A 27,363-nucleotide genomic window follows, 5' to 3' on the forward strand; every position below is an offset into this window, starting at 1 on the left:
ACTTATGATGGACGAGGAGGAAGTTCTTTCTGTAGATGACATCGACATCGAAAGCCGCCCAGACTCGCCTCAAGAACCCGACAAACGAACTGGGACAGGTCTTACTCTTGTCCTCCCATCTCTTAAATCCCTTCAGCAGGCGAAAGGAATCAAAAAAGGGAAATCCAAAGCAGCATTCACTGGATACGTTGAAGAGAAACCGAAGAAACCACCGCGTCCTGCGAAACTTAAACCACTGAAAGAGGTGCTCACGAAACTTATAGCCAATATTAAGAAGTGAGAATTCGTGAATCATCCTTATCTGGACATTCTTTTGAAGAGTACACAGGAAAGATGATTATGGCTTTTTCTTGGTACCTGTCAACCTCGAGCAGGTCCCTGGTTACACGGATGTGGTAAAGAATCCCATGGATTTTGGTACTATCACCAACAAAGTTGCTCGAGGCAAGTACCGGTCACTAGACGATTTCACTGTACGTTGCACGTCTACTTCTTAATGCCATATGTACTCATAACTTCCTTAGAATGACGTCCGCCTTGTAACGTCAAATGCGAAGCTATTTAACCCTCCGGGCACTATTTATCATACAGAAGCAGAGAAACTAGAGATCTGGGCACTTGATCATATCGAGAAGGCATCGGGCACTGTGATACAGTACGAGTTGGACTGGAACCTCGATCCCGAAAAGGATAATGCTGGCGAGGTCAATGTTGACGATGACAATAATCCAACTGTACCTTCCGCTGCCTCTGCAGATATGAGCACTCCCGGTCCCTCCGACTTACTGGAAATAGCAGGCGTACGACGGAGCACTCGTGGACCGTACAGGAAGACCAATGCAACAAATGCTACTACACAAAAAGGTGTCCTTGAAAGCATCGATGCAGAAGGTAGACTTCCAGGCTCAAAGGACGGCCTTGGCGCGTTTCCGCCGGGGTCCGATCTTGCGAAAACAATGCTGGATTTGAAATTGAAAGGTACTTTGCATAATCTCTTGGGGCTCAACAATTCCTCAGACTTCGTGTTCAGGAAAGCGATACAAGACGAAGAAAGAGAGAATGCGTATAGAAAAGGAGGGGCCTCCATTTCGTTCAGACGCAAGTCTAGACTACTATAACAGTAAGTTTAACTGGTTTTCCTAACCACAGCTCTAACCCTCTTCTAGTGGAAGATCCGTTTCTAGTGTTCATGAACCTCGTTCCTACTCCTTTTTCTCGGCCTCTGCTTACACCCATATATACCTCTCCCTCAACGAGTCAATCACAAACCAACGTAACCCAGTCCCTACCCAATCATCCTTCGAAGTCTCAAACACCACAACCCTCTAGCAGCTTCCCGATTCCTACGACCGTGCCTATCAATCGACCGTTGTACAAACCAATTCCTCATAAAGGTCGGCATTGGGTTGTTACGCGTAATACGAATTACCGTAGAGGCAAAGACAAGGAGGATGAAATGGATGACTTATTTGAATCCGATTGGAAGGCTTCTCGAGAAGCACACGCTCTGGACTTTGGATCGTTCGCTCTGCTGGCAGGTGAATTGGCAGAAGAGATGAAGCGACGTGGGATACCAGGGGACGACGAGCAAATGACGGCCGAAATCATCAAAGAGAGCTTAGACTGCGGAGCTTCAGCTACCAATGTAACTATAGGAGCATCGGTACCACGCGACGCATCACAATGGTTTACAACACAAGCTCCTGACGCCGAAGACTACATCCGTGATGTTGTTTATGGCGGCACAGAGGGTTTTGCCTATGTTCGAAGTTTGGCTGAGTTTGTTACTCCTCCTGAAGTGAGTGTCATTGATGCTTCCCCACTTTATATACACAATGAAATTTCCAGGACATTGATGGTCTGGACGACACTGCCCTCGGGGCGCCGCTTCTAAAATGGGTAGAAAACAATGTGATCGACCCTCTCACTGGGAATCGACATTCTCTTCTCCGTGAAACTGCTCGACAACTTTCAACTTCAATATCTCCCCATTCAGCGCAAGAACACAAAAGTCATGATCCAGTCTCCTCTCAAATCTCACGATCTTTGCATGTATACCCCAAAGTCTACGGGATTATACAACTACTCTTGCAGCTGCGTACTCATACCATCGATATGGGCTCTTTGATACGGGCTCCAGATGAAATATATCAAAGCGAAAAGGAATGGTTTGGGAACCTAGCATCTGGTGAGCAGGTCAAGAAGGAAGATTCTATGGAGGTTGATACGCAAGCTTCACCCAATACTTCGACGACGATAGGAACCATGGAGCAGTTGGACCGAGTATTTTCCTACGTAGGCAACGCCATTACCGCATTGGACAGACAAAGGCGCGCCCAAAATTCTGTGGTAGAAGCAACTCAGATGAAGGTCGATGATACAGAGGAAGATCCTGTGCTACGAAACATTCGTTTGAATTTGCTGGCGCTGGCAAAGCGTGCTCCTCTAGACACTATAGCTCTACTACCTCGCGACTTGATTCCAGAACAGATTCGACATGTAATTCCGGCCCTAGCAAGTGCAACCTAACACTCCTTGTACTTGATTTCATGATGCACGCTCTCAACCGCCCACTTTGAGTGACTCAAAAGTGCACAACGAGCGTCACCTCCGGAACATCCGCTCGTCAGGTTAATATAGTTTGTGATTCGCGTAAAACGCACCGTGGAGCTTGATCATGAAATCTTAAATTTGAATTCAAGGTTGCGAGAACTTGAATGAACAATTATGACTTGAAGCAGCTAGAGCAAAATGGGTTATAAGTTGGTATGAAGTCGAATACAAGAGCTACGATACAGATACAGTCCGTAGATCCAAGGCCATTTTCCAGACTCGAAGAGTCATGGGTACACGTGATTGCCACGCGATCTCGTGTTGTGAACCTCATGGATCGTGCGCCTCTTCGAGCTTTACTAGTACCGTCGCCCCGAAATTCGAACACTCGTTGGAAGGTAGAAGCGAATAATGCGTAGATCACAAACACTTCGAAACCACACCAGAGCATCTATGTCCTCTGCAGCAGGCAACACTAGCCAATTTGGCAGTATGGGCCCGGGAACAAGTCAACTGGCGCTTCATTCAGATGATTTGGGTGTTCTTCGTGAAGGAGACGAAAGTGATGCTGATGTACTGAGAAGGCAGTTGCTAGATAAGGATAGGGAATGTGATCGTGCAAGTCCTTTTGAAAGCTCAACCAAATTCAATCCAGCTCAATGTATCTGTCTATTCTGTCAGCTCAAAACGACGTTGTCACTGCTTCAATCCCAACTTAGCCTTCGGCCACCTGTAGAACATGTTCAAGCGTTGGAAAGAGAATACAAGGATCTTGAACTGTTGCTGGAAGGAACGCAGAGAGAGAACGAGCGGTGTATGGGAGAGATGGAGCGGTGAGTTTGGCACTACCGAATCTTGTCGCTATTCAGCGGCGTAATCGGGGGAACTCATTGTTTCTCTACGAATGATGCATATCCGTAACGTGTTCATCTTCCTTTTGGTCTTTTCTTTCACCTTTACGGTCCCTATTGTATGACTGATGTGCTTTTAGAATGAAAATCCGCGAGAAGATGCTGGAGAGAGAGTTGGCAAGATTGGCGGGGGATAATTGGCAGGTGAGAAGCGTTCACTTACCCTCTATCCTTTTCTGTGCATATCTGGACTTTTGCTACCGCAATGGCATCAATACATGTCGTCGGTTGCCGTTCAGCTTGACTCTGTTTTTTCATCCTGGTTCTACGACCGTTACTTCTCATTTTTTTATTCGTCCATACGCTAGTGTTCATCTTCTTCCAATCCTCGTTTCTTTTCATCTTGTTGATTCGATTTACTCACAAAATCTACTATCGTAGTCATCATTGGATATTTCTCCATTTCCTCCTGCTGCTATCGGTACCCTTGGCCGTTCATCCGCCTTCCACCAGCGATCGAATACTGCCCCGACAAATACTAGGATGGACTCTTCCTCCATTTCTTCAGGCCGTTCCGCTAGCTCATCGTCTCCTCTCAATCCATCTATCAACGCCAACGCCAATCCCTCTTCTCCCCATCTGGCCAACTCACCGTCCATATCCCGATCCACCTCTGAACATGTCTTGACTTCTTCGCCTACCCAAGAATCAGATTTACATCCTGGCGGCGGTGGAGGGATGGATCCCGCAATGCTCGCCGCCCACATAGAAAAGGTTAGATTGTTGATAATGGGTATGGAGACACGAATTTCGAAGAGAGAGGACCATCTACAAGAAATGGTGAAACGAGCTGAGAGCGAAGGTAGGAGATGGGAAGAAGTTGTTGGTGGTGTTCGAGCCTAGGCGCATACGTCGTGGGCGCCTTGCTTCAATGTCTTGCTAGATCATTATTCATGAACGAACGAAAATGACATTCCGGTAATTGTATTTCTCCCATTTTGTAACATCTCAAAACCTCGCTACGATTGTTTTCTTGTATCACACATCTCTATGTAGAAACCCTCCATATCTAACGTCGTTTGTTTCTTTGTGTACCACAATCGATGTAAAAAGCGATTGCCAAATTGCGAGCATTTGTGGTAAGTTGACTATTACTAGCTGCCAAGTATCATCATGAGATTTAATTTGTTCTCAACTTTTGCTGGTTCTTGTTCACCGGTAGTGTCTCTTGAATCTGCAATGTAAAGTTCACACTGGCAGGAGACGACATGAATCGCAGGACTATATCATCGTGACGTTCTTGTTCTTGCCAAAGCCTATAAGCCCTCCAGTCTCCAAGAGTCATCTACGGTCTCTCGCAAAATCTCGGTTCATCTTCGAACACGACGTTGCTCGGCTTCACTCATCTCCGAGCTGGCTGTGAGCACTGAGACCAAATGGTCTGATCATGCTTACCTCTCATGGGACCTGTTGGTACCTGGTCCTGAACTTACTCGACTGCCACCTACCCAACACCCACGACCCCACATCATGATCCCCATTATCTCGGAAATTGACCATCTACAGCAACAGCTGCTACACTCCCAAAAGCTTACACACCCCCAACGGTTACTCAAACTCTACGGCCATTCTAGTACTTCATCATCATCATTTCCACTGAAAGTCTTCACCGACGGCTCCTGCCTCAGGAACAATACAGCTGCTGCATGCGCTGGACTGGGTATTTACATTGGTCCTAATCACCACCTGAACCTGTCAGCACGAATCCTGGGACCTCAGCGAAACAACCGCGCCGAACTCTATGCCATCCTCGTCACCATCCAACGGACCTCGGCGCATCGTCAACTCGAAATCTACACTGATTCATCCTACGCCATTCAGTCCATTGTGTACAATGCTCCGGAAAATGCCCAGTGCGGCTGGGACTGTCCTAATGGAGACTTGCTCAACACCCTCTCTCAGTGGATCTCTGCCCGGACCGCAACCATCGTATTTACTCATGTTCGCGCCCACAGGGGTATCATTCAAAACGAACTTGCGGACCAACTGGCAAAAGCTGGGGCCTGTCTACCTTTACCCCATGAAGGTTCAGAACTCGACTTTATCTCTTGTCCAATTCCCTCACCCCACCTTCCCCAATTACTGTCGAATATCCCAAAGGTCTCCACCTCTCTTCCAGATCCTCGCTCCCTTGCGCCTCCTCCTCAACTGGTCCACACCCCTTCAGCTGTTTGTCACCGTGGTCGCACCCACCGTCGTGAACTGGAAGATACTAACCTGTCCCGCCTCCAATCGGCAGCAGCGGCAGGCGGCGCTGCCTTCTGGAAGTTCTACAAGTCCTTGAGTAACTCGGATAAACCCTTGCCAAGGGTTACACTCGAACAACTCACCAACTGCTTTATCCCTCGCATGAATCCTCCTGACCCTCGCACCACTTCCTTTGACCCACTGATACTTCAACAAGAAACCAACCGTGCTAATGCAATCCCGGACCCATCGCCCCCTTCTGCTTTCCCCTCTTTCAACTCTGTTATATGTGAAAATGACATCGCTACAATAAAAAGCTATCTCAAACGCACAACTCACTCAGACTCCACTGGCGCCGACCTAATCACATACTCAATCATTCAAGACATCGACAATGATCGCCTTGCCTCATTCTTTGACCGTGCCTTCCAACTCAAAGAATTTCCTACATCGTGGCTTGTGTCACTCATAGTAGCTATACCCAAACCAGGGAAGGATTCTGTAGACCCCAACAACTACCGAGCAGTTGCCTTGGAAAGCTGCATCCTCAAATTTGCCTCTCTCCTGCTACATCTCAAACTTAGCCAGGCTCTGGAAGAAGCTCACATTCTCCCGGCATCTCAAAACGGGTTTAGGGCTGGTTATCGTACTAACAACAATGTCTTCATCCTACGCACACTGATCGAAAAAGCAAAATCCTTAGGTGATCCCCTGTATGTCGCCTTTGTGGACATCTCAAACGCTTTCCCCTCAATGAACCAGAGCAGCTTATGGAACAAGCTCGCTGATCATCAGCTCACCGGCAAATACTTTGACTGGCTCCGTTCCCTCTACAGCCAGATGACATATGTGATCACCCACAACGGGGACATCTCCGATCGCTTCCAGGCCATGTGTGGGGTGCTGATGGGTGACCCTTCCTCTCCCACACTGTGGAACATCTTCCTCTCAACGTTCAACCTTGTTCATGACCCCAATGACCTCGACCTGCTAGGGATTGTGATATCCCATCTCGAACACGCTGACGACATCGCCCTGATCTCATGCTCTGCACACGGCCTACAGTCCCATTTGAGAGGCTTCGAGCTCTACTGTCACTCCAACAACCTCACCATCAGCGCTGGCAAATCCTGGGTTATGGTCTTCGGCCGCCTGCCTTCACCTCTGCCCATTCTCTTCCTGGGTGGTGAAGCCCTGTCATTCCGTGACTCGGTACGCTACGTCGGTGCTCATCTCCAATCCACACACCGTCATCTACTCGCGGCACACTACACGGTCAAGCGAGATTCCGCATTCACCGCCGCGGGTGGCATCGCGGGATGTGACCTTCTCATTGGACACCAACGGCTCGACCCTCCAATAGCCAAGCAACTCTACTCTGCTCTCGTGGACTGCCATCTCATCAATGGCTGCGAAATTGCAATCGACACTGACACTCACTTATTATCCATGCTCGAGCAAATTCAACTGCTCTTTCTCCGCCGCATGCTGGGTCTATCCCGTCGTTCCATTCTCGCACCTCTCTTCACAGAGACTGGCATTATGCCCATACGTACCCGTCGTGTCATTCTTGCCCTTCGCTACCTCATTTACCTCCTAAAACTCGGACCGGAGCACTACGCTCACCTTGCACTGCAGGAGAACTTCAACCTTCGAAACTCCGGCATGAAATGCTGGCTTTCAGATGTCGACTGGGCAATTCGCCATCTGCCTTCTTCCACTCTCTCCCTCCCCGCATCAGCACTACTATCCGAACCATCACTCCTCGCACTCATCAATTCCATCTCCAAGGAGTCCGACACCTATCTCCAGACCCAAGTAGACTCCAGCCATCGTCTGGCGTTACTCCACGGCCGTCTCGAACCGCAGAAAGAGGGCCCATCCAAATATGTTGCTCGGACGCTCCGCCATTACCTGATCCACGTCCGAAACCATTCCCACCGCCGTTCTCTCACCAGACTACTGTGTGGAGACATGGTTCCCCTCACTTTCCGGTCATCGCCAGCAAGAATTGATCCCTTGCTACCAACAGAGGTGCCCACAAAACAGTGCCGGTCATGTCAGTCACCTTTCCACCCAGAATCCCCTCAACATATCTTCCTCCAATGTGCAGTAGACCACACAATTGTTGGCCTACGGACTGCCTTTCTTGACGACATATCGCTCTCATTCCCTCTTCCTCGTAATCGCCTATTCTCAAACTCAGAAGCTCTCCACTATCTCAAACGCTTCATCTTCAATACGTCCTCCACCTCTCGTACTGCGCGCTTCATCCACGAGGCTGCCATGCACTGGTCATCTCTGCATCCCCCTCTCCCTCCTGCCGAACAGAACGATGACCACACCGCGAATGGAAGTGTGGGTGGCGACTCAACATAGCCGGATCCCGATTGTTCCTTCATCCCCTCTGCCCGCTTTTTTGTACATTCAATCTCGTACCTGTACTCTATTTATGAATACTCTATCTCATACACTCTCGTACTCGTATTCTTGCTTGGCCTTTTCTCGTGTCTCTCTTGTACTCGTACTCTTGCTTGTCCTCGTTTGCCACTCTCTCACTCGTGCGCGGTACGTCAGCAGTAGTCTACCTTCCCTCACTGCGGGTTGAGCTCGCTATTGTTGTCCTACCATAACCGGCTGTTCCGAGACGGGACCCCGTCTTTCGAGACGGTGCCGTGTATTAATCTATCTATCTATCTCCACAAAATCGAAGGCACCACGACATTCCAAACTTCAAAAGATCTGTCTGTGATGGTTGTGCTTTCCAGAAATTCCGGTTGGTGATTGATTGTTCTTCCTCTATGAAGGGAAAAAAATCCTGTCTCATAGACCTATTCCACCTCATATACAACTGCCAAAATTGACATTGCGAACATACTTGCAGCATGGCATGCTGGGAAAGAACATGAGTTTTTCGTCTACTTGTGGGTCTAGGATTGTAGTCAATCAACTAGTCACATCCCAACATGCCCCCATCAGTTGACAAGTTCCAAGAATCTTAACCTGCTGCTAAAGCTCCTTCTCGTGTCTCGCCGAATCGTTATTGCGTGGAGAAATTCGAAGAACCACGAACAGAATGTGATGTGAATATACGATTGATTTGCTAGATCAGGTTAGATGAATTGAAGCTGATAGTAAAAACGAGGAAAGAAAGAAAGACTCACCCGCTTGCTCACTACACCGTACGGGGGCTCCGAAAGAAATGTGGCGCGAGCGCGAGACGAGGCGGTGAACGGCGACATTTGCAGCATGTAAAGCGCAGGTTTGGGCATCGAGCAAGTGTTGAGAGTTGAGCTAGCTCATTCCGACAAGGTCAAAAGAGGGTCAAAAGATTGTTAACAGGTCAAGAAGTCTAGAAGAATTCGGAAAGGCTTATTTTTGAAAAAATGAGTGTTAAGCGAAATAGTAAGTAACAAGCTAAGGTCAAAGCGGTTCGACCAGACAAATACCAAGTACGATTTTGGAGCTGTTCATGGTCCGTATTAGAACTCGAAACGTAGTCCCTTTCTGGAAGAAACCGATACAATACGAGAATACACGTTGTGAGTGTACAGTTGACAGATGATACCAGAGAACAAGGGACTCATGCGTAAATATTGTATTTCAACGAGTCAACGAGAGAATGTTGTTTATCTCCAACTCATCAACTCGCCAGAAAACCAATTTGTAGAGTGAGAATCATAGCGGGTCCTAGACTCCTAGTCATGCATTCCATTCAGTGATTCCACACCGTGAACGGTATAAAAGACAAACCTTTTGTGGCGTAGTGCTGGCAAAGCTTCTCTCCCATTGCCATCTCTTACTGTTTTTGCAACCTGCAATGCCCTCATCTCGAATATTATCTGCTTGGGTCCACCCTATCATAGTAAGTGTGGCAACTTGATGTGGACGATGACACAGAAGACTAACCACTATCCTATGTAGGCCACAGTCCGATGGCTCACTGTTAAACGGCCAAACCCAGTAATCGACAGTGGTTCTCGAACTCCAGTCTCATCGGGCCCTGTATCTTCAATCTCTCCAATCTCCTCCGAATCTCCTCCACCGGTCCCTGGGTTTGCGAACTTGATAAACTTTGATTTGTTACCATCTACCCCTCCACCCGGTATCTCTCCACTGTCTGGGATATCCTTTGATCCGCAGGACCTTCACAGTAGTTCTGTCAATGCCCGCCTTGATGCAGTTGCCAGATTCATCTGTGACATTGAATATGCAGACACTGATAGAGATGGTACTAGACTCGAATGGGAGAATCATCCGACCTCGCATGAGTCAGTTGCTGAAACTGAATTCCCTGTTACTTCGAAGGCGGCATCGGACCTACGAACAGTTGCCCGCGACGTGGCAATGTTTGCCCTGGATGATGACAGTAAATCTCTTGAACACATTTTTGTCCGTTGCGATACAACGGTAAGTATTACTGATATCCCCTGGCCATTGCACCTAATACTCACTGATTTCATTTTCAGGATAAAAACAAAAACAACGCGTATTACATGAATGGCCAGGAAGGATATTCCACACCACAGTCCCCGTCTCCAGGGTGCTGGAATGATGTTCTGTCTTGTTGGAAAACCGGCCCACGATTTTGCTTTCATGGTTTCGACCTTCAAGCGGTCGATTCCATCCAGTGCGAAGGAGGTTCCTTGATGGTCCCTCTTCGCGAGCACGATCCGATAGTGCATCAACGTATCCCACAGACTAACGCACCTTGGATCGTCGACGAGATCCCTAGTGAAGTCCTGGCACCGAAACCGATGAGTTCTAGCCAGGTCAGAATGAAGGAAATTGAAGACCTGGAGGAAATTGCATATAGATTAATAGAGGATATGGAAATTATTGTAGGGTCGACACTGTTTGCACTATAATTAGCAGCGTCTCACCAGAGAATTTTTTTGAAACTTCTGTTTTACTTGTATTTGTACGAGGACGTTTATTCTTTGAAGTAAAGATGTAATCTCGCCATGGTTTGAAAGACTCGAGAGAAGCAAAATCCTTGGTTGCTCGTGGAGGAGATGAGATGAGATGAGATAAAAGCGTGGGAGCACTGCTTGCAAAGGTTCTGCAAAATTTTGTACATTGCTCATCGAACATCAATGCATCATAGGGAGTATGTGGTTCTCGATTTAACTGGGATATCTATTTCCCAACTCGATGGCAGGACGGCCGACTATACAATACCGACAGCTTCTTCACTTTTCATGACCGAAGATACTCTCAGTATTGACGGTCTTTGGGTTAAAAAACCCATTACGCAGAGTTCTTGCACCCCTTTGCACCCCTGTTATGCTCATTCAATTGCGGTATGGTTATCGTGCCAATTCTTTCTACATAGAAATTATCACTGAAAATCGCACATTGGAAACATCCCCCCTACCATGATAGGAGAGGGATAGGAACGCTCGGGTTGGCGTTATGGATGTAACAAACTCTTGCAGTGGCCCTCAGGATCAAAGGTGGTCCCTGGTGATCCTGATAGCTAGGCTGTCTATCTACAGTGGATGCATCTCGCCTCGCTGGACTTGGAGGATCTACTCAGACTATTAAAAGTCAGCGCACTACTTCGGAAGAATACCACCTCTAAGAACTCTGGCCTCCTGTTCCCATCGCAAAACGACGGTCGTTATTGTCTCCAGGTACCCGAGTGACAGTAGTAGGTGACAATAAGGATCAAATCATTTGCGATTGGACAATCGAGAACCTCAACAAACCCTCCGATTTCGAAGTCATATAGGAGTCATGTCACGAGAGAAAGAGAAGCAATCATGATGCTTGGGATTACTAAGCCAAACTGTAACATTACCAGCTTTGACCTTTCCTTCCCAGAACTATGATGATATAGAACTTAGAAGAGCATCAACATGCTTGGTTAGCTCACATTTATTGGATAAACGGATTTCTTTGACAAACACTACAAGAATAGTACCCAATGGCACCTCACTGGCCCAAACCTTGGACTCTGTCTCCTCGTCTGCTGCGGCTGCTTCAAACAGGTGTGTTTGATAAGTTATCACATTCGGGTCGCTCAGTCTTCGTAGTAAACCCAAAACCCCGATCATTGCAGGGAGCATTTGCGGAGGTGTGTAATCTCAAAAAGGGTTTCCTCGCTCGGTATATTCTCATGCGTTCGATATCAGGAGTGCTGGGTTTAGCATGGATCATCGGATTCGCTATCTACTTTCGCAAAAGATACAAACGGAAATTGCGCAACGAGGGCAAACTGCCACCTCTTGAGTCGAAGAAAGTGAAGGAAGAGTCTCAAGAGAAGATCGTCATACCTCCAGATCCTGCTATTCTTTTCGGTCGCCGGGCGGAAGAGCACTATCCCAGATCCGAAAGAGCAGAAGCTCCTTCTGCAACCTCCTTACCCCCGGATAAATCCCCTGATGGACCCTCCAATGAATCGCTCAATCAATATACATCAGCGCGTCCTGCAAATAGTGTAAACAGAAACGAAGAATAACTTGGGAATCCAAATCCGTATCATATCCTCACAAACACTATTTCACCTATACTATTACACATTTCGGGTACTCCTCAGTCGGACTACGCACAATACAAATATCTGGTTGTACACCTTCAATCACAGAACGCTCCCAAACTCGCTGGCTGAACTTCTCGAGCATATCTGTACAGTATCCCACGACGGACGTTAAGTTTTTCCTTGCCTGATGCTTTCCATTTTTCACTTCGCCGTTGTTGTTCAACTTCATCCACTATCCAATTAATTTGTCGTGCTTCAGTGTCGATTCTGAGAAAAATTAGCAAGATAGAAGGTAAATGTTATAAGCGGATTCATCATACATGATCTTGTCTCCGTCCTCGACGAGAGCAATGGGTCTACATTCGGATGAGTATATGAGTCATGAAAGCTCCTGGCAACAAGAAACTTGAAGACCATTTACCCTCCCAAGCGCGCCTCCGGAACACAGTGTCCGATGATGAAGCCGTGTGAAGCACCTGAAAAGCGACCGTCCGTAATCAGAGCAGTGGTCTTGCTCAGACCGGCTCCAGCCAAAGCGGCGGTCTGTCCCAACATCTAAATGGACGTTCAGGTGAAATGAGTGTGTTATACCGGCAAACCAAGTTTACCTCTGGCATTCCAGGAGCACCCTTCGGCCCCTGGTATCGGAAAATAAGAACCATCCCCGCCTTGACCTCTCCCTTTTCGAGAGCAGGATAAAACTCGTCAACGCTGTGAACGAAAAATGTCAAGATGATCTTCACGAATTAACCAACTATCTTACGTGTCAAAGCATTTTGCAGTTCCCTAAGATGATATTACGTGGATCAAGTACTTGTCCTATGAAAATGAGTATCATTACCTCGAAACGAGTGCCTTCCTTCCCTGTGATTTTTGCAACGGCGGTTCCCGGCGCAAGGTTTCCGCGCAATATCATGAGATGACCAGTAGGTTTAATTGGGTCTTCAAACCTCCGTATGACATCCTGATTGTCGAACGAAAGTTCCTCGACGTCAGCCAGGTTTTCCGCGAGAGTTTTTCCAGTGACTGTGAGCTGCGACCCATCAATGACTAGAAATATTTGTATGATTTGGCTGGATGAAGTTGACATAAGCAACCACAACGTACGATCTGGGCGGTGGTTGAGGATGTACTTCAAGAGAGCTGGAATGCCGCCGATACGATGGATCTGTCAATGAAATGAGAGCCCGTCTGAGCTACCAACAGCGGACTACAACTTACATCTTCCATATAATATTTACCTTGTATACGATCAATTAGCGTTAAACGATTCAATATTGCAAACTTGCCCACCGGAAGGCTTCAGATCGGCAATGAACGGAGTCTTCTCCGAAATAGCTTGAAAATCATCGATGGTGAGCTAGACGGAAGAAAGTGTCAAACCTCCATCTATAAATACTTCATACAAAGCACTCACCTCGATGTCTGCCGCTCTAGCCATTGCCAGAAAATGAAGCACCTTCAAATTGACGTAAGTAATGAGCGCTTTATTTCCGTGTATGGAAGTGATCGTGTTACAGCATTGGTAGAGCCTCCGAGGATGTTGACGATTACAATAGCGTTCAAGAAGGACTGACGCGTAAGGATATCCCTATTCGTAAGCATTAGATACCCCGGGGACGCACTGAGAGATATTTGCACTACCTCGGTTTGAGATCGAGTTCAAGCAGGCGTTTGAGGTACTTTCCAGCCTTTAAACATTCCTGAATTTTGACTGATCGAATGAGAATTAGAGAACATCATCGATTCAGCATTCGCGTTGATTTACTTGGGCTCTCTGCCGGAGTACTGTATGAGAATTAAGCTTTGTGCCTTTGACTATGATCATTAGACTGACCTTGAGGAGTAAGGCAGACTCATACCCAAAACTGAAGCACACAATTGAAGCTCAGAATCATCGTATTACTCTAGGACTTACCCTCTAAAGCGGAGGACATCGTATTGGCCGTGTACATACCACCACAAGCTCCAGCCCCTGCAGAAGAGTGTAAGGAAGTTTCCTGGGCGGAGTTTGTGAACTCACCAGGACAAGCGTGTCGCACAACATCGTAACGCTCCTCATCGCTAATCTTCCCTACTCTATATGCTCCTAAGCATGGGATTTAATTGCAGGAATGTTAAATCTGATCAATGACAAATACCGTAGGCCTCGAACGCATCGCTGATATTGACTGTTCCTCCGGCTTTATATCCCATCGAAGGACAATCTAAGAGAGAGAGAGAGATGCGTTAACTTTCAGCGTAAGCCAAAAATGAAACAACCCTTACCAACTTGTCGGGTACCAGCAGCAATCGTTCCACCGTATACGATGATTGTTGGTCGATTGTGTCGTACCGCTGCCATGAAACTGGATGATGATAGCATGCCAGTGATTAACTATATAAGCAGATTTACAGAATTGATAGCGCATGAACATACCATCCCGGCTACAAGGGCCCACGCGCTCGTTAAAATATATACTTGAAATAGAATGCGAGAGCACCATATTTTTGTCGCAACCAGGAACTGATATATTTCCATCGTATTTCATTCCCTGCAGACGAGTTCATTCTCGATGGACCAGAAGCGATTGACAGTACACTCACCATTACGACCTAGGACATGACCGTTATGTATACGTGATGAAGGGGGCGAGTGTACTGACCGCTAGGATGTAAATCAGTGACCATGTCTATAGATTTTGGTTGTGCGAAGAACCTTCGATAGAATCCGCAATCAAGTCTCGACTGGGGAGCGAATAGCGCATTCCTAGATTGTTTTCATACAAGCTCTATCGAGAGTCGGTTCGCAAGTGCATACCATCCGTGCCCATGGTGATTGCTGAGCTCGTAGGCTCAGAATATATTACTCGATGAAATCGACGGGTTCGAGCTTACCATCGCTGTAAATAAAGATATTTAGCTCTGGGACTGATCTTTCAACTGGTCGTACCTGACACCAATTGTATTGAACATCAATCCTACCAAGTCCTCCTGCGCGCAGCCTTCCTTGACGCGCTTGCCCAGTTCGAGCTGTTATTTATATGATCAATGCCGATATTCTCACCTCTCGTTTCAGCGTCAGACTGTACCAGATGAGAATTACAAGGATTCCCCTCCCACCAAACAGGAGAAATACCAATCTTTATGATTGTCACTACGACACCTGAAGAACACAAGTTTCGGGGAGGTACCTGAGGCTTATTCATGTCCTCTTCCGTCAAACCTACAGCGTAGACTACCCAGCGTTGCCAGGTCAGCCATGCAACACGTACATAATTTTACAGGGTACTGACGCATAGCTTGAGCACCACCATGGATCTATAATTTGAACATATAACTAAATTAAGATATACGATGGAAAAAGATTCGCACTTTGGACTGTGTGATTTCAGAGGAGATCTTGTTTAGCTTCACGCCATTTGCGGGCGGAGTACTTGGTTTCAATGTGTGTCTAACCATTGGCCTATCAAAAAAAAGCGGAATTGTACTGACATGATCTTACATTTGTACGCCTTCAGAAGACATATTGAAGCCCGTGGAAGAAAAATCTGCAACAATCCTTTGCACCCAGACTTAAATACACATCGATATCCAAGGTCATCGGTGTGCGGACCGTGCCGTCCCAAAAAGCACTCACATGGTACTATTTATCTCCAATAGCAGCCAATAGCGTTCCGAGGATTACATGCACCTTTGCCGGTTGCCTTCTAGCCTGTGAGTACTTGAGGGGTCTTGTAGGGTCTAATACTTTTGTACTTAGCGATCGACTTGCAGTCCTTGCACACTTCTTGGCCGTGGTCTTACTATAGACCCCGACTCTTGCCCTGGAGAATTCAACATCCCTTCAACGTCAATGGAGTCCTGCGCATTATGTATACATAAGCTCTGTGAGCGTCAAACCTCCCGTACCGTCAAGGACTCAACGAAGCGTATTTCGAGTACTACGGCCTCTGTCTCTATAAATGGAGGATGGGATAAACCCGATCAAGACCGACCATTGGCAACGTGAATACCTGTTCACTTCGGAGTTCGAAGCCCACTCGCACGTCCTCGACACTCAGTCTCAATCCAATTGGCATTGTGACCTTATGTAGAGCTAGTAGTACAAATTACCATTCCTCACCCCAATAGTACATAACTTATCGCGTCAATGATGACCGATGACCATCCGTCTACCGCGGCGGACGATTACGACGATTTTGTTGACTTTGCATCCATGTCACTTGCCATTACAGCCTTTATCATCTCGCCCCCAAGTAACCCAGCTTCGTCGAATCGGGGCTCGAAAAAAATGCGTGTCTCGTCAAACCTCTTCCTGTAAACCTCGAAACTCATAAATTTAACACACTGACTCCAACCTCTGGCAGCCACCACGAACTCGAGATCATTTGCCCGATGCCAGGTATCGTATATAGCTGACTGTATCGTCATATCCATGAGCGCTGGGTTTAGGAAAAGATGTTCAGCTACGCCCAGAAAAAGGCGAAATAGCGGTGTAGCAGCAAGATCTAGATGGTGAAATGGGTTGATATCGAGATGTGCCCAACAGTCAACCATGGCTAATAACGACAAATGAGAGTTTGCCTTCCGTGGAGAGGATTCTGTTTCCATAGCGCAAGGGTCTGGAATAACGGATGAAACAGTATTTGAACGTCCAAGCGAAAATTTGTCCAGTATGTCCTCGGATAGCAGAATCGGCTTCCTGTTTCTGGTCTTCGATGGATCGCCGAATACGACACCCTGGGCCCATTCGATCCTCTGCCTCAGTTTCGACTCTCTTTCCGAATCATATTCTGAGGATTGATCGCTTTTCCCGTTCGACAAAGCACCACCAGCCTCAAGCATCATTTTGTACAATTCCGTTGCACTTTGTGCGTACTGATTGATTTGCTCTCGAGCATTTGGGTTTAGTATAGCGAGGCCGGCGTATACGTGCCAAGCATTGCTATAGATGCGCAATGCAAGATTGACTTTGACGGTTTCGATACCCCCGACGTACCGGCCTTGCTCCCAAGGGTAGGAACCCTCTGACGCCCATGCAGTCCCCATGCTAAGAGTACGCATCACTATGTGCATTCCGTGAAAAGTTGGTAAAATACCTCAAAAATGCGGCGTGCGTGACAGCCTGCGTGTTGGCAGTGACTAGATCATGTTCCTCATACGATAAATAGACATAGCGCGACCGAAACGAGCGCAAAAGGTTCTCTACCAAGGAAAGGGCATCAGCAGAACCTCGGTGATTAATTATGATCTAGACGAGACTCTAGATGAGTTTAGGACGTCGACACGTGAACGCAAGTTGTACTTGAACCAACCAATGGTTGCCCTACTGTGGATACAGTTGGTCCATGTAGTGAGTGGATTGAGATGATATGGGCGTCTTGGGGAAGGAATTTCTCGAATGCCTCTTTTTCTGGTGCTTTAACCGAGGTTTGGCCTGAAACAACAGCTCCCATTTTAGTGGCTGTATAAAAAGAATCAGCGGGTCATGGAAACATAGTAGAATCAGAGGTGGTATATTCCTACAAGGCCCATATTCTTTGACAACACGACCTATGAACTCTGCTTCCACAGAGTAGATCATGAAATCAGATGAACGGGCGACAGCATGACCATCCTTCGAAACTTGCACGGTCGGAATATCTATTCAACAGATCTGAATAAGGGACATTGCGAGACGATATCAGATCTTACTTGAAGAGCACCATTCTCGAATAATCTCATAATTTTCTGGACGGTCGCACACATGAATCCTGAGCAAAACGAAATGCTAGGAAATCAGTATCGATGGACAGAAGTGATATTTAGACAGCGTACTTTTTCCAGCCAGCCTTTGCAAAGAGCATCGCGTACATCTTTCCCATAGCTCCTAAGCCAATGATACCGATAGTTGGTTGGTCTTCTATTCGGTCATTAGGACCGATAGTCGAAGAGAACATGAGGGGCAGAAAGAGAAAATCAACCCAAAAGGAACATGAGAGTCATTTCACCTTGCTTGCTAGGTCCTTTGCCACCCCGTCTTTGCCAAGCGCCCGTGCATTTTTTTCTCACGTTAAGCGCCTTTCTTTCCCCCGCAGCCGTCTCTTTCTAATTTTTGGGTTGCTCGCGTTCTATGTTCATTTTCGTCGTAATTAATTTGTGTCTCGTTCTATGTACTCGATCCATAATCCCTGCTTTGTCCTCCAGCACCTTTGTCCTATCCGAATGTCTTCCAATCCCGGGCATACGGCCTTTAACGCTCTGAAATGTTCTTGGGGTATTTCGGTTACGAATGGGTCGTCAGCCGTTATAAATAATCGTTTAATCGGTGGGCTATAATCCAACATATCTCTAACGCTATTCAATATATCGTCCTATTACTTTCATCAGTTGCCTGAACGTACAACAACTTTGATGCGTTGCTCACCGGTTCATTCACATCATCGGAAAAATTTAGCTTGAGCTGGTGGACGTTGGCCATAACCGCTAACATCATACACATTCTTTCCTTGTCGTCGACGTACACGTTCACCTCAAGTATGGTCACCTTCTGCACCTGCATCTCTACCTCGTTCACTTCTCCTCTATTCAATCCATTGTCCGATAACGTAATTCTTCCTAGGTTCGGAAGTCGACGACTAAGCTTCATAAAATGCACGGGACCGACAAAGTATGCAATACTATCCGACAGCGTTTGGTGTCCTGCGTCTGCATCATTGAATTTTGGCAGCCATCCCCGTATATGCAACTTCTTTATCGCCTTAAATCTTCGTATCAAAGCCATGAATTCTCGTCGTTCGTTTTGTAAGTTTTCCCTTGTCGTCGACCATGCCCCGCGTCTGCTATGTATTTCTAGGCTCTCACAGGTTGCATTTTGCCAGTTTTCGCTACCTGTACGCGGCTTGTTCCCTCCTCCGCGCCAACTCATCTCCAACGTTTTCAGGTTCTTGCTTCCTCGTATCAAGCCTTCCTCCAGGTTTAAGGTATGCCAACAAGTGTTCACAAGCCGTACGTGTCGCGCAACCATCACGTCCAATTCGTACTTTTCGAGAATTCCCACCACACAAACGTTTTCTAACGAGAGTACGCATAGTTGTTGCAGTCCTGTTATCGCCGAAAAGATTTTCGACCCTATTGCGATTCCGGTAATGTTTAATCGCGTGAGATGTCGCATGCTCCGTATATGTATGAACGCTATTTCGTTCAAATGCGCTTCGTATCGCCCATTGCAATGTAACGCTACTCCGTCCTGTCTACGTTCAATCTGAACGCCCAAATTCAGCTCTTTTACGAGTGCTAGCACTCTCCCTCCCACATCTGACCACGCATTCGCTGCTTCCACTAAATCGCCAATGTCTTTAAACACCACCGCTTTGAACATGAACTCGTACGCTGGAGCACGCGTGCGCCTGCATACCTGCGCCAGTGCTGTCGACGTTTCTCCTAACATCTCGCATATCGTCAGCCAGTTCTCGATTGGTACCGTCATCGCCGGTGACTCCTTGATAGAGACAGTATTCATAGCACGTAAATTGGTTTGTCTTCGTTTGCTTTACCGGTCAAGCTTCACTAAATATTGTCCGCCGTCGCTCGTAAACAATTTGCTATTCCAACTCCTTTTCACCTTATCTACCGGACCAACATTTGATTAACGGTTCTTTTGGGACCTCCTACTAGCACGCTTTGCACCTCCTGGCGTCCTGGGCCTCAATATTAACTGATCGGATGTGTCACTGTTCTTCTTCACAATCTCTTCATAGGGGTTATGATCTTGATCTCGCATTATGAGCAACATTGGGCAGTAAAAGCGACGCCGCACCTGAGCCTTACCCTCTTTTTATTCACCATGCCATCACTACCTCAAGAACTATGGCTTCGCATTGCGAAACTTGCGTTCGCTGATCTTACTTCTCTTGCTTTATGTTCTTCTGAACATACAGGCCCTTCAAATGAATGTCTATATCATTCTCTCCAGTTTCCCACCCCAGATGTCTTCCACGACAGATGTCTAACATGGGAGACCCAAGGGAGTCGTGTTTTCCACCTAGTTCGCAAAATATCCCTAGGAAAAATACAGACGCACGATGATAGCGACGCTACCTCGCATTCTTCGTATCGTTACGACTTGCTCCTAAACTGGGCTACTTTCTCTATTCGCTTTTCTCACTTCCGCAACCTCAACGTTATCACCATCGTTGGTGTACGAATTCGGGATGACATGTTTCCCATGTTGGAGGCACTATCACAACTTACTGTGTTGTCTCTTGAACGTGTTTGTGTACATGCTGCTACCAATCAGCTTTCCTTTCGCTCCTCCTCCATTCGAGACCTATCATTGATCTGCACCTGTTGGCATGACCAGAACCGAATGGCGCTGCTTATAAACGGTTGCCTCCTATGTCAAAATTTGACATTAACGTGGAACACCTCCTACTACAGCGCCATTCGAACGCTCCACCCTTCTGACCTGCTTAACTATCGAAGACTCGCCATCGATGTCACCGGTTTCGATTGGCCTTCCGACTCTTCAGCAGACAGTCATCGTGCAACTTTCGCTACTTTCATTCAGAGCTTTCGGAACATCACTTCTTTGGTGCTTTCTGGTGACACGCCCATTTTCAACACGACGGATTTTAATCCGACTCACTTTTGTGAGCATCTAGGTTTGTTCACCGGTCCGCTACTTTTCATGAGCGCGCTGCACCCGTTGCGGGGCCTACGCTGCGTCCGTTTAACAGACCTTGATTTATATGACAACAACACCTTTATCAACTTTCCTACGACCTTTTCGTGGACCACATTGCGTATTCACACATATATGTGGGATGAAGACGTTCTGAAACATTTACTGCAATGCTCGCACTCATTGGCAACTCTAACTCTTATCATGGCAGATGATGACATTGAATGGGTACTTTCTCAAACTCAGACCATTATTATGATTGACTTGTCGTTAGACTGATGTTTTTAACTTCGTGTTGTCGGTCCTCAACAGCAGACCAAATTTGACGAAATTGGAAATCAACGCGTCTATTACGCCGATGGAATGGGTACCTCTCGCGAAGTTTTACGCGTTCAAGTCGCTTTGTCCTTCCATAACTGAATTGGTCGTTGACTATCGTATTTGGAAATATCGCCTTGGTATTTGGTCTGAGGTTCTCTCCAATAGCGGGTGATCGAAGGGCGTCCGACGTTGCGCTCTATTTGTCTACAGTTGGAAATATAAAAACCGATACGTTATCTGTATATGTCTACGATTGCAAATGTAAAAATTGACATGGGATCTATATGTTATGGGATGTTCCTTTTCGATTCTCGTAGGTTTTCGTCCAATATATTTAGTTAATTTTTGGATATTGCACTCTTCTACCCATCTACTACTATTCTTATTTACCATCCAACGTTCGTGTTTTTCATTCAAAGACCCGTATCAGTATCTAAATGGTGCATCATTTTGCTTCTCTTCTTCAATATCATACTGATGATAACGATAGCCTTCACCCTTTGTGCCCCTCCCATTGCAACGTTCTGTTTACAATGTCGTTCTAAATCACGTTCAGGCTCTTCGCGAGGGTTATCCCGCTTCTCAACTCCTCCTACTTGTTCACGGTAGCACTGGCTCCGGAAAGTCAACGATGGTTGCCGCCTTATTCGATTTCATTTCTATTAACCATTCTCCGACCCTTGCATTCAAAGGCGCGGCTACTAATCACGGTGCTGCTTTGATAGGAGGTGTACCCATGACTTGCATTCCTCACTCTTCTACCATGGATTGTGGACAAGAATACTTCTTCATCGACGTAGCCAACGCCCTGGATGTTAATGTTCTGTCAGGCCTGTCACGCCAGCTGAACAACATTCACAATACGCCCTCGTCCATTTTCGGTCGCAAGAACATCATTCTATTCGCGGATTTCTTCCAAAGTCCTCCTCCACAGAATCGATTCAATGCCATCTGGTGCCTTGACGAATCGGTGGACTTCTTGACCCGTCCTTTTTTGTCGAACGTACTATGGCTGAATAGCGAACCACTGGCTCTTCTGCCACATTCTGGCTTTCTGGATAGAATTCGTTTGGATGCTCTTCATACGGATGACCTTCTTCATCAGAACAAACACAACGTTGACCCCTCGACTTTTGTTGGCAACCATGCCCATGAAAACTTCGCGATCATTACCCCTTCTTCTTATCGATGCAAACTATTCAACTACGTACTTCCTATCCACGCAGCTACCACACTCGGTACCACTTTATATATTCTAAATGCGTCTGATACGGTGTCCTTTTCCGTCGGAGCTACCTTATCCTCAGCTGACTTAACAAACCTCAAGGCCGACATTGCCAACTGTGGGGAAATTCCTGGCAGAATGGCTATCTATATTGGCATGCCTTGCTCGTTAATCATTGACTCCACACCCGTATGGGGTTTTATCTTTGATATTCAACTCGATTCCCGCGAGGACGTGCTATTGCCTAGGCCAACCACACTTGAGCTCAGCTTTCCGCCTACATGCGTAACAATCAAGGTCGCGAACGAGGTCCTACTACACAACCCTGATTTACTACCCACTCTTCACCTGCAACCTGTACAACGTCGTTACGACTGGTTTGTGGATGACAATCAAGGAGTTATGGGCTACGTCGTTAGGCAGCAAATACCGATTAAGCCCAGGTTGGCCATGTTGGAGGAAGACTGTGAGGGTCAAATATTCGATCACCTGTTGCTCGACACTGAGGACGGGATGGAAAGTGTACGCAGTTTTTATATGGTGGCTAGTAGGGTTCGCGATCCGAATTCGCTCGCATTCACAAAAAAAATTGACAAACTTGCTCATGTTGACTGGCTTCATTCGTTGCGACAAACCATCCTGCAATTACAATACTTGTAATGTATTTCGTTACAAACCTTGTCTCACGTGTTCTATCTTACCATTCCTATAACCACTTGTACACTATTTTTCTTCTTGGTTACAATTACACAGCGTTTGTAAATCGATACCCATTCGCCCATTGCGTGGCTGTTGCCTCACTTAACTCATCCAACCTCTTGTCCTCCTTCCTCAATTCTTCGGAAGGATGACTTACGAAGATCTTTTCATCAAATCCTCGTAACAGTCGAATCGTACGACTTCCCCGACTTCTTGACAACGCCACGTACGCACTGAACGGTGTCACACCTTGACCACCTGTTGGCACTCGGAGGTCCACTACGACGTACTCCATTGTTTGTCCCTGACCTTTGTAGTCAGTAAACGCATACGCGCCCGTCAGTGCGATCTGCAAACGTGTAATGGACCTCGCCGACCCGTCTGCCAGCGTGATCGTGAAACGGCCCTTCGAAGGCATAATTGGCAAAATTCCCGATTGTAAACCTGGTAGCTCGATCTTCGTAGCATTATCCGGTTGGATTAAAACAGCGGCCGGTGGATATTTCAACATCGTCACCCCGTCCACAACCAATGGGTTGGCTTCCTCTCGGTCATCTAATATGAGGTCTACGACCGTACCGCGCGTTCCATTCGCAAGATCTGACTCTGTAGCAATATTGAGTACCACCATTACTCTCATTCCTATCGCAACTTCCACCCGATGCGCTAAATTCGCTGTCTCTTTTGTTGTTTTCTTTGCGATTGTCATTCTTTGCGCCATGGGCAACGACTGCCCCTTCGCCGTGTCCTCCGCTGGCGCCGAATACAATCTTTCGTTCGTTCTTGCACAATGCCTTCGAAGTGCGGCCGAATTCCACCTTTTCCTGGCGGAATGTCTAGGTGTTATCAAAACAGCGTTTTCCCAACCTGGTGATTTGAAATCTGGTGTTTCATTCTCAGGCAAGTCCAGCCGAAGTGAATGGAGCAGCTTTGTGTCTTCACGGGTGCATGAACCAACTCGCAGTCTCGACAGCAAACCGAGCCATTCTTCGTCCTGTACTCGGATTTGTTCCTTCAACGTTACAACTCGGTCGAAAGATCTATAAACCTCGAAGCCGCTTTCGGTGAAACGCGACTTTTTGCCTGTATTTTGGAATGAACTATCGTATAGCGCACCTGTTGGATTACCGACCGGTGGAAACTGATGGAAATCGCCACAAAGGATTACGTTCAGGCCGCCGAAAAAAAGTTCAGATCCTTCTTTGTCCAACGTCGCCCGTACGTTCGACGCTATACCGTGCAACATCCCTAGAAGATCCTTCGTTGCCATTGAAATCTCATCTACTATGAGATATTCTGCGTTCTTCATATGACCTATTCGACGCTCTGCGATAATGGGGCTACACTGCAACCAATTATCTTTGCGTGGCGCCATTATCGGTATTCCTGCCCAAGTATGCAACGTTTTACCCGATATCAGCGTCGCCGCCACGCCCGAAGTAGCGGTTTTTGCTAGCATAGGCGAAAGTCCTGATTCTTTAAACGAGTCTGTGATTGCATTGATCACTGCTGTTTTTCCTGTACCTCCTTCTCCTCTAAGAATTAAACGGAGTTGAGGTGGACCCTTGCCAGATCTTGTCGCTAGTACATGATTCGTAACTATCTCGTGTGCCAATCGTTGCTCCGCGTTCAGCTTCAACTTCGCAATCGCTCCACCTTGTGGTGGTGAAGTGTTCAAAATGCGCTCCACAACTGCTTCGGGTCCTTCATGTATAGCTTCCGATTCGGAAAACTCGCCCAGATCTCCATTTGTTTGCGCCAATATCTCTTCCCCATGATCTTTAAGATATGACGACCAGTTTCCAAAGACTGCCTTGTCTTTAGGTGTCGCCCGGCTGGATAAATTCAAAGGCCCTCTCGTGATGTACGACCTCTCGAACACACCTGCATTGAATGCGCATTCCATCGCTGATTTTCCGTACTGCTCCTCCCTAATACTCTCTTGCTCCTGCGCCAACGCAACGTCGTTTTCTGAGTATTCGTCGTTGAAGTCATCCCTTTGCGGTAAATTAGGGACAGGCTCTTCGGTGGCAATGTCTTCATCCCCCTTGTCTTCGCTGGGTTGGTAAGCTTCGTACTCTTTGGCCCTTCGCGCAGAGGACTGATCAGAACATCGATAGAAATACTGCACATTTTCAATAAAGGCGTCATATTTGCCATTGCTCTCTTGCAGAAACTTCAACCACGCCTGATTTGGTATAGTTCCACCTTCAAGAAGGTCGTTGAACGTTCGCCAAGGTTTCAGAACGCATAACATCATCAAAATGTATTGAAGGCGAAGCTCATCCCGATCGTTACGTGGAAACCATTTGCCAATGTACTGCGGGATCGTCTCATGAGCCACTGTTCGCACAATGCGAACATGATTCGGACGAAAGCCATTCACATATGCCAGACGTTCACTATATGGCCGCCCCCGTCGTATGGTGTCATTCGAGGTGCGGGCAGCTTCGTGGTGACTTTTATGTTTTTCGTATGTGTTCGTAAAGAAGTCGACGAGATTGTAACTGTCCAATGCCATCGGCCTATTAACGTATTCTTGCAGTTGGCTCTTCATTACTACTGAGCCTTCCTCAACACCAATGACTACGTGTTCAAACTATACTTATCAGATTCATTATCGGTGGTTGCATTGTGCAGCTTACCTCTGATTCACAGTCGAAGGGGACTTCCCTCACCAATTCTTCAACTCCTGTCGTGCGCACTGATTCCCATCTATAGCTGGCTTAGTTACGTGTTCATTGTCGGCTTTAAGCGCTCACCTCCGTTCCTGCAATACTGGAAACGCGCACCGCAGCGCGTACGATATACCATCCAAATATATCGCATTAAAATGGTGAGAAACGTATCTGTCTCCCCATCCCATCAAATGGCTAATTACTTCGGGGGCACTCAGCTCGCACTCCCTGCTCAGGGATATGGCGCAACGCGACACCAGCCTGCGATTCGCCACGTCCGCCTCGGCTGTTTTTGCTTCCTGCTTTTTGTGAAAAGCATGTCGTTTCGCAAGTAGCGCGCTCTCGTTCCAAGTACGAGGTTGTTGTTTCGACGAATAGTTTGTCGCGTACATGGTCATATCCTGTGTTTCATCCCCATTGGTGACCAACTTCACATCATGGTTGCAAAGTAAAGTTTCCAGTATTGTTGGATTAAAGCCATTCAAATATGGCACGACTCGACGCATTCCCCATTCACCGCTCTCAGATACCCAGTCCATGTTAGATAACTTGAACGGAGCCCGATTTTTACAGACAAGGCGTTTTTTCTTTGTGATTAAACACCTTCCAATCTCACACGTATGCACCTGCACTGCCCGCAACACCATTTTCAACCTTTCGTCTGATTTGGTGACGTACTGCGGATCAGAAGGACGTATTGGCCTATTGAACGTCACTGCGGGTTTGACTGGAAGTTTCAAAAATTGCTCCGCATTCTTGCCAACGTCTGCCCTTATGTTCGCACCTATGAAGTTAACCATCTTTTGTCGAAACTGCTCCGACTTCAAGCACTCCCTCATCTTCCCTGGACTTGGGCCACCTACTAACCAAACGATTAGGTGTAAGTGCAGCATCCCACGACCCTGTGTTTCCACCATCCCCACGTATGCATTCACTTTCCCGAACACACCCTTTAAACGGGATATGTTACCACGAGATACGGATATGCCGAAGATCGTTTCTAATGTCGTTATCACGACGAAATGAAAAAATTTCGCAGCCGCGTATGGGTCTTGCGCCATATTTTGTGCTCTAGACTTCGCGTTCAGTGCTCTCTGCGGGTTGAAGTTGTCGAGATCCAGTAATTCCCCAGCGAAAACTTGCGCTATGGGGTTGTTGATATCCGATGGATTCAATGTTATCCACAAGTTTGGCGGGTTCTTTGCAACTATCAAGGACCAGATCTTGGAACGTACACTCGTTCGAGACGAATCCGTGCCAACGACCGATGACCGAACTGTATGCAGATGTTTCATGAGCGACCTCATAACCGGATTGCTAAACGGTACATGACGACTCTCCTCAACAGCCGCGATTTCGAAGTCTTTCGCCGTCAGTTGTTGAATAGAGTCCAAGTGTCGAACATAATCACTTCGCGTCATTTTCATTGCTGCGGACGAACATATGGCTCTTTTCTGTAAAACACCGAATATCTGGAATATAAACTGGTGGTCGAGACGAAAGCGCTTGTCAGCATATTGCAAGGCCCACTTGCTATGAGCTTCGTATGACACCGGACGCGAGCGCGGTGTCTCAAAACCTCCACAGCCATAAGGAAACAGCAATGGGAAGGAGCCAAGTAGGTGGTTCGGTTCTTCACTAGTTCCCGAAATTAGAACGCC

The 27,363-nt window shown here is 47.0% G+C and overlaps 8 protein-coding genes across 8 annotated transcripts; 5 read left to right on the top strand and 3 right to left on the bottom strand.

Moving 5' to 3' along the window:
- Window positions 1-7: 7 nt before the first annotated feature.
- On the top strand, window positions 8-1,894 carry C8R40DRAFT_1046654 (uncharacterized protein; the record flags this gene model as incomplete). The annotated part of the gene is made up of 5 exons (XM_046224379.1): window positions 8-276; window positions 329-473; window positions 525-978; window positions 1,031-1,120; window positions 1,167-1,894. The coding sequence occupies 5 exons, from the start codon at window positions 8-10 to the stop codon at window positions 1,892-1,894; spliced, it is 1,686 nt and encodes a 561-aa protein (XP_046085655.1).
- A 991-nt stretch (window positions 1,895-2,885) lies between these two features.
- C8R40DRAFT_289625 (uncharacterized protein) lies at window positions 2,886-4,446 on the top strand. Its single transcript, XM_046234608.1, has 4 exons — window positions 2,886-3,171; window positions 3,235-3,386; window positions 3,545-3,608; window positions 3,846-4,446. Exons 1-4 carry the CDS (start codon window positions 2,965-2,967, stop codon window positions 4,305-4,307), a joined length of 885 nt encoding a protein of 294 aa, XP_046085656.1. The 5' UTR covers window positions 2,886-2,964; the 3' UTR covers window positions 4,308-4,446.
- Window positions 4,447-9,471: 5,025 nt separating this feature from the next.
- Window positions 9,472-10,519, top strand: C8R40DRAFT_1069942 (uncharacterized protein; the record flags this gene model as incomplete). The annotated part of the gene is made up of 3 exons (XM_046226178.1): window positions 9,472-9,516; window positions 9,576-10,061; window positions 10,121-10,519. The coding sequence occupies 3 exons, from the start codon at window positions 9,472-9,474 to the stop codon at window positions 10,517-10,519; spliced, it is 930 nt and encodes a 309-aa protein (XP_046085657.1).
- Window positions 10,520-11,580: 1,061 nt separating this feature from the next.
- C8R40DRAFT_1069943 (uncharacterized protein) lies at window positions 11,581-12,114 on the top strand (the record flags this gene model as incomplete). Its single annotated transcript, XM_046226179.1, has 2 exons — window positions 11,581-11,644; window positions 11,681-12,114. 2 exons carry the CDS (start codon window positions 11,581-11,583, stop codon window positions 12,112-12,114), a joined length of 498 nt encoding a protein of 165 aa, XP_046085658.1.
- Window positions 12,115-12,230: 116 nt separating this feature from the next.
- Window positions 12,231-15,576, bottom strand: C8R40DRAFT_1160999 (dihydroxy-acid and 6-phosphogluconate dehydratase; the record flags this gene model as incomplete). Its single annotated transcript, XM_046230079.1, has 24 exons — window positions 12,231-12,402; window positions 12,456-12,491; window positions 12,557-12,690; window positions 12,744-12,872; window positions 12,977-13,185; window positions 13,243-13,303; window positions 13,357-13,376; window positions 13,429-13,495; window positions 13,553-13,594; window positions 13,654-13,726; window positions 13,780-13,838; window positions 13,969-14,003; window positions 14,054-14,110; window positions 14,159-14,224; window positions 14,277-14,342; window positions 14,404-14,512; window positions 14,619-14,641; window positions 14,834-14,884; window positions 14,936-14,961; window positions 15,068-15,147; window positions 15,207-15,257; window positions 15,309-15,352; window positions 15,411-15,435; window positions 15,490-15,576. The coding sequence occupies 24 exons, from the start codon at window positions 15,574-15,576 to the stop codon at window positions 12,231-12,233; spliced, it is 1,722 nt and encodes a 573-aa protein (XP_046085659.1).
- Window positions 15,577-16,170: 594 nt separating this feature from the next.
- On the bottom strand, window positions 16,171-18,127 carry C8R40DRAFT_1193524 (prephenate dehydrogenase). The gene is made up of 6 exons (XM_046233066.1): window positions 17,935-18,127; window positions 17,812-17,870; window positions 17,644-17,760; window positions 17,433-17,581; window positions 17,217-17,368; window positions 16,171-17,167 (listed from the first exon to the last, which is right to left on the bottom strand). Exons 1-6 carry the CDS (start codon window positions 18,054-18,056, stop codon window positions 16,306-16,308), a joined length of 1,461 nt encoding a protein of 486 aa, XP_046085660.1. The 5' UTR covers window positions 18,057-18,127; the 3' UTR covers window positions 16,171-16,305.
- A 121-nt stretch (window positions 18,128-18,248) lies between these two features.
- Window positions 18,249-19,618, bottom strand: C8R40DRAFT_1171185 (uncharacterized protein; the record flags this gene model as incomplete). Its single annotated transcript, XM_046231657.1, has 2 exons — window positions 18,249-18,470; window positions 18,524-19,618. 2 exons carry the CDS (start codon window positions 19,616-19,618, stop codon window positions 18,249-18,251), a joined length of 1,317 nt encoding a protein of 438 aa, XP_046085661.1.
- A 324-nt stretch (window positions 19,619-19,942) lies between these two features.
- On the top strand, window positions 19,943-22,985 carry C8R40DRAFT_1171186 (uncharacterized protein; the record flags this gene model as incomplete). Its single annotated transcript, XM_046231658.1, has 3 exons — window positions 19,943-21,007; window positions 21,054-21,146; window positions 21,591-22,985. 3 exons carry the CDS (start codon window positions 19,943-19,945, stop codon window positions 22,983-22,985), a joined length of 2,553 nt encoding a protein of 850 aa, XP_046085662.1.
- Between the last annotated feature and the right edge of the window lie 4,378 nt (window positions 22,986-27,363).

The sequence above is a fragment of the Lentinula edodes genome (genome assembly GCF_021015755.1).
Source record: "Lentinula edodes strain Le(Bin) 0899 ss11 chromosome Unknown C8R40scaffold_20, whole genome shotgun sequence".
NCBI classification, from domain to species: domain Eukaryota; kingdom Fungi; phylum Basidiomycota; class Agaricomycetes; order Agaricales; family Omphalotaceae; genus Lentinula; species Lentinula edodes.

Excerpts from the sequence above, each read along its gene's own strand:
- C8R40DRAFT_289625 (XM_046234608.1), top strand. The coding sequence starts at position 2,965 with ATGCGTAGATCACAAACACTTCGAAACCACACCAGAGCATCTATGTCC. Across the intron at positions 3,172-3,234 it reads AGGATAGGGAATGTGATCGT|CTCAAAACGACGTTGTCACT; the intron begins GCAAGTCCTTTT and ends CTATTCTGTCAG. Across the intron at positions 3,387-3,544 it reads TGTATGGGAGAGATGGAGCG|AATGAAAATCCGCGAGAAGA; the intron begins GTGAGTTTGGCA and ends ATGTGCTTTTAG.
- C8R40DRAFT_1193524 (XM_046233066.1), bottom strand. The coding sequence starts at position 18,056 with ATGTTCTCTTCGACTATCGGTCCTAATGACCGAATAGAAGACCAACCA. Across the intron at positions 17,582-17,643 it reads TGTCAAAGAATATGGGCCTT|CCACTAAAATGGGAGCTGTT; the intron begins GTAGGAATATAC and ends CTTTTTATACAG. Across the intron at positions 17,369-17,432 it reads CCACAGTAGGGCAACCATTG|ATCATAATTAATCACCGAGG; the intron begins GTTGGTTCAAGT and ends AGTCTCGTCTAG.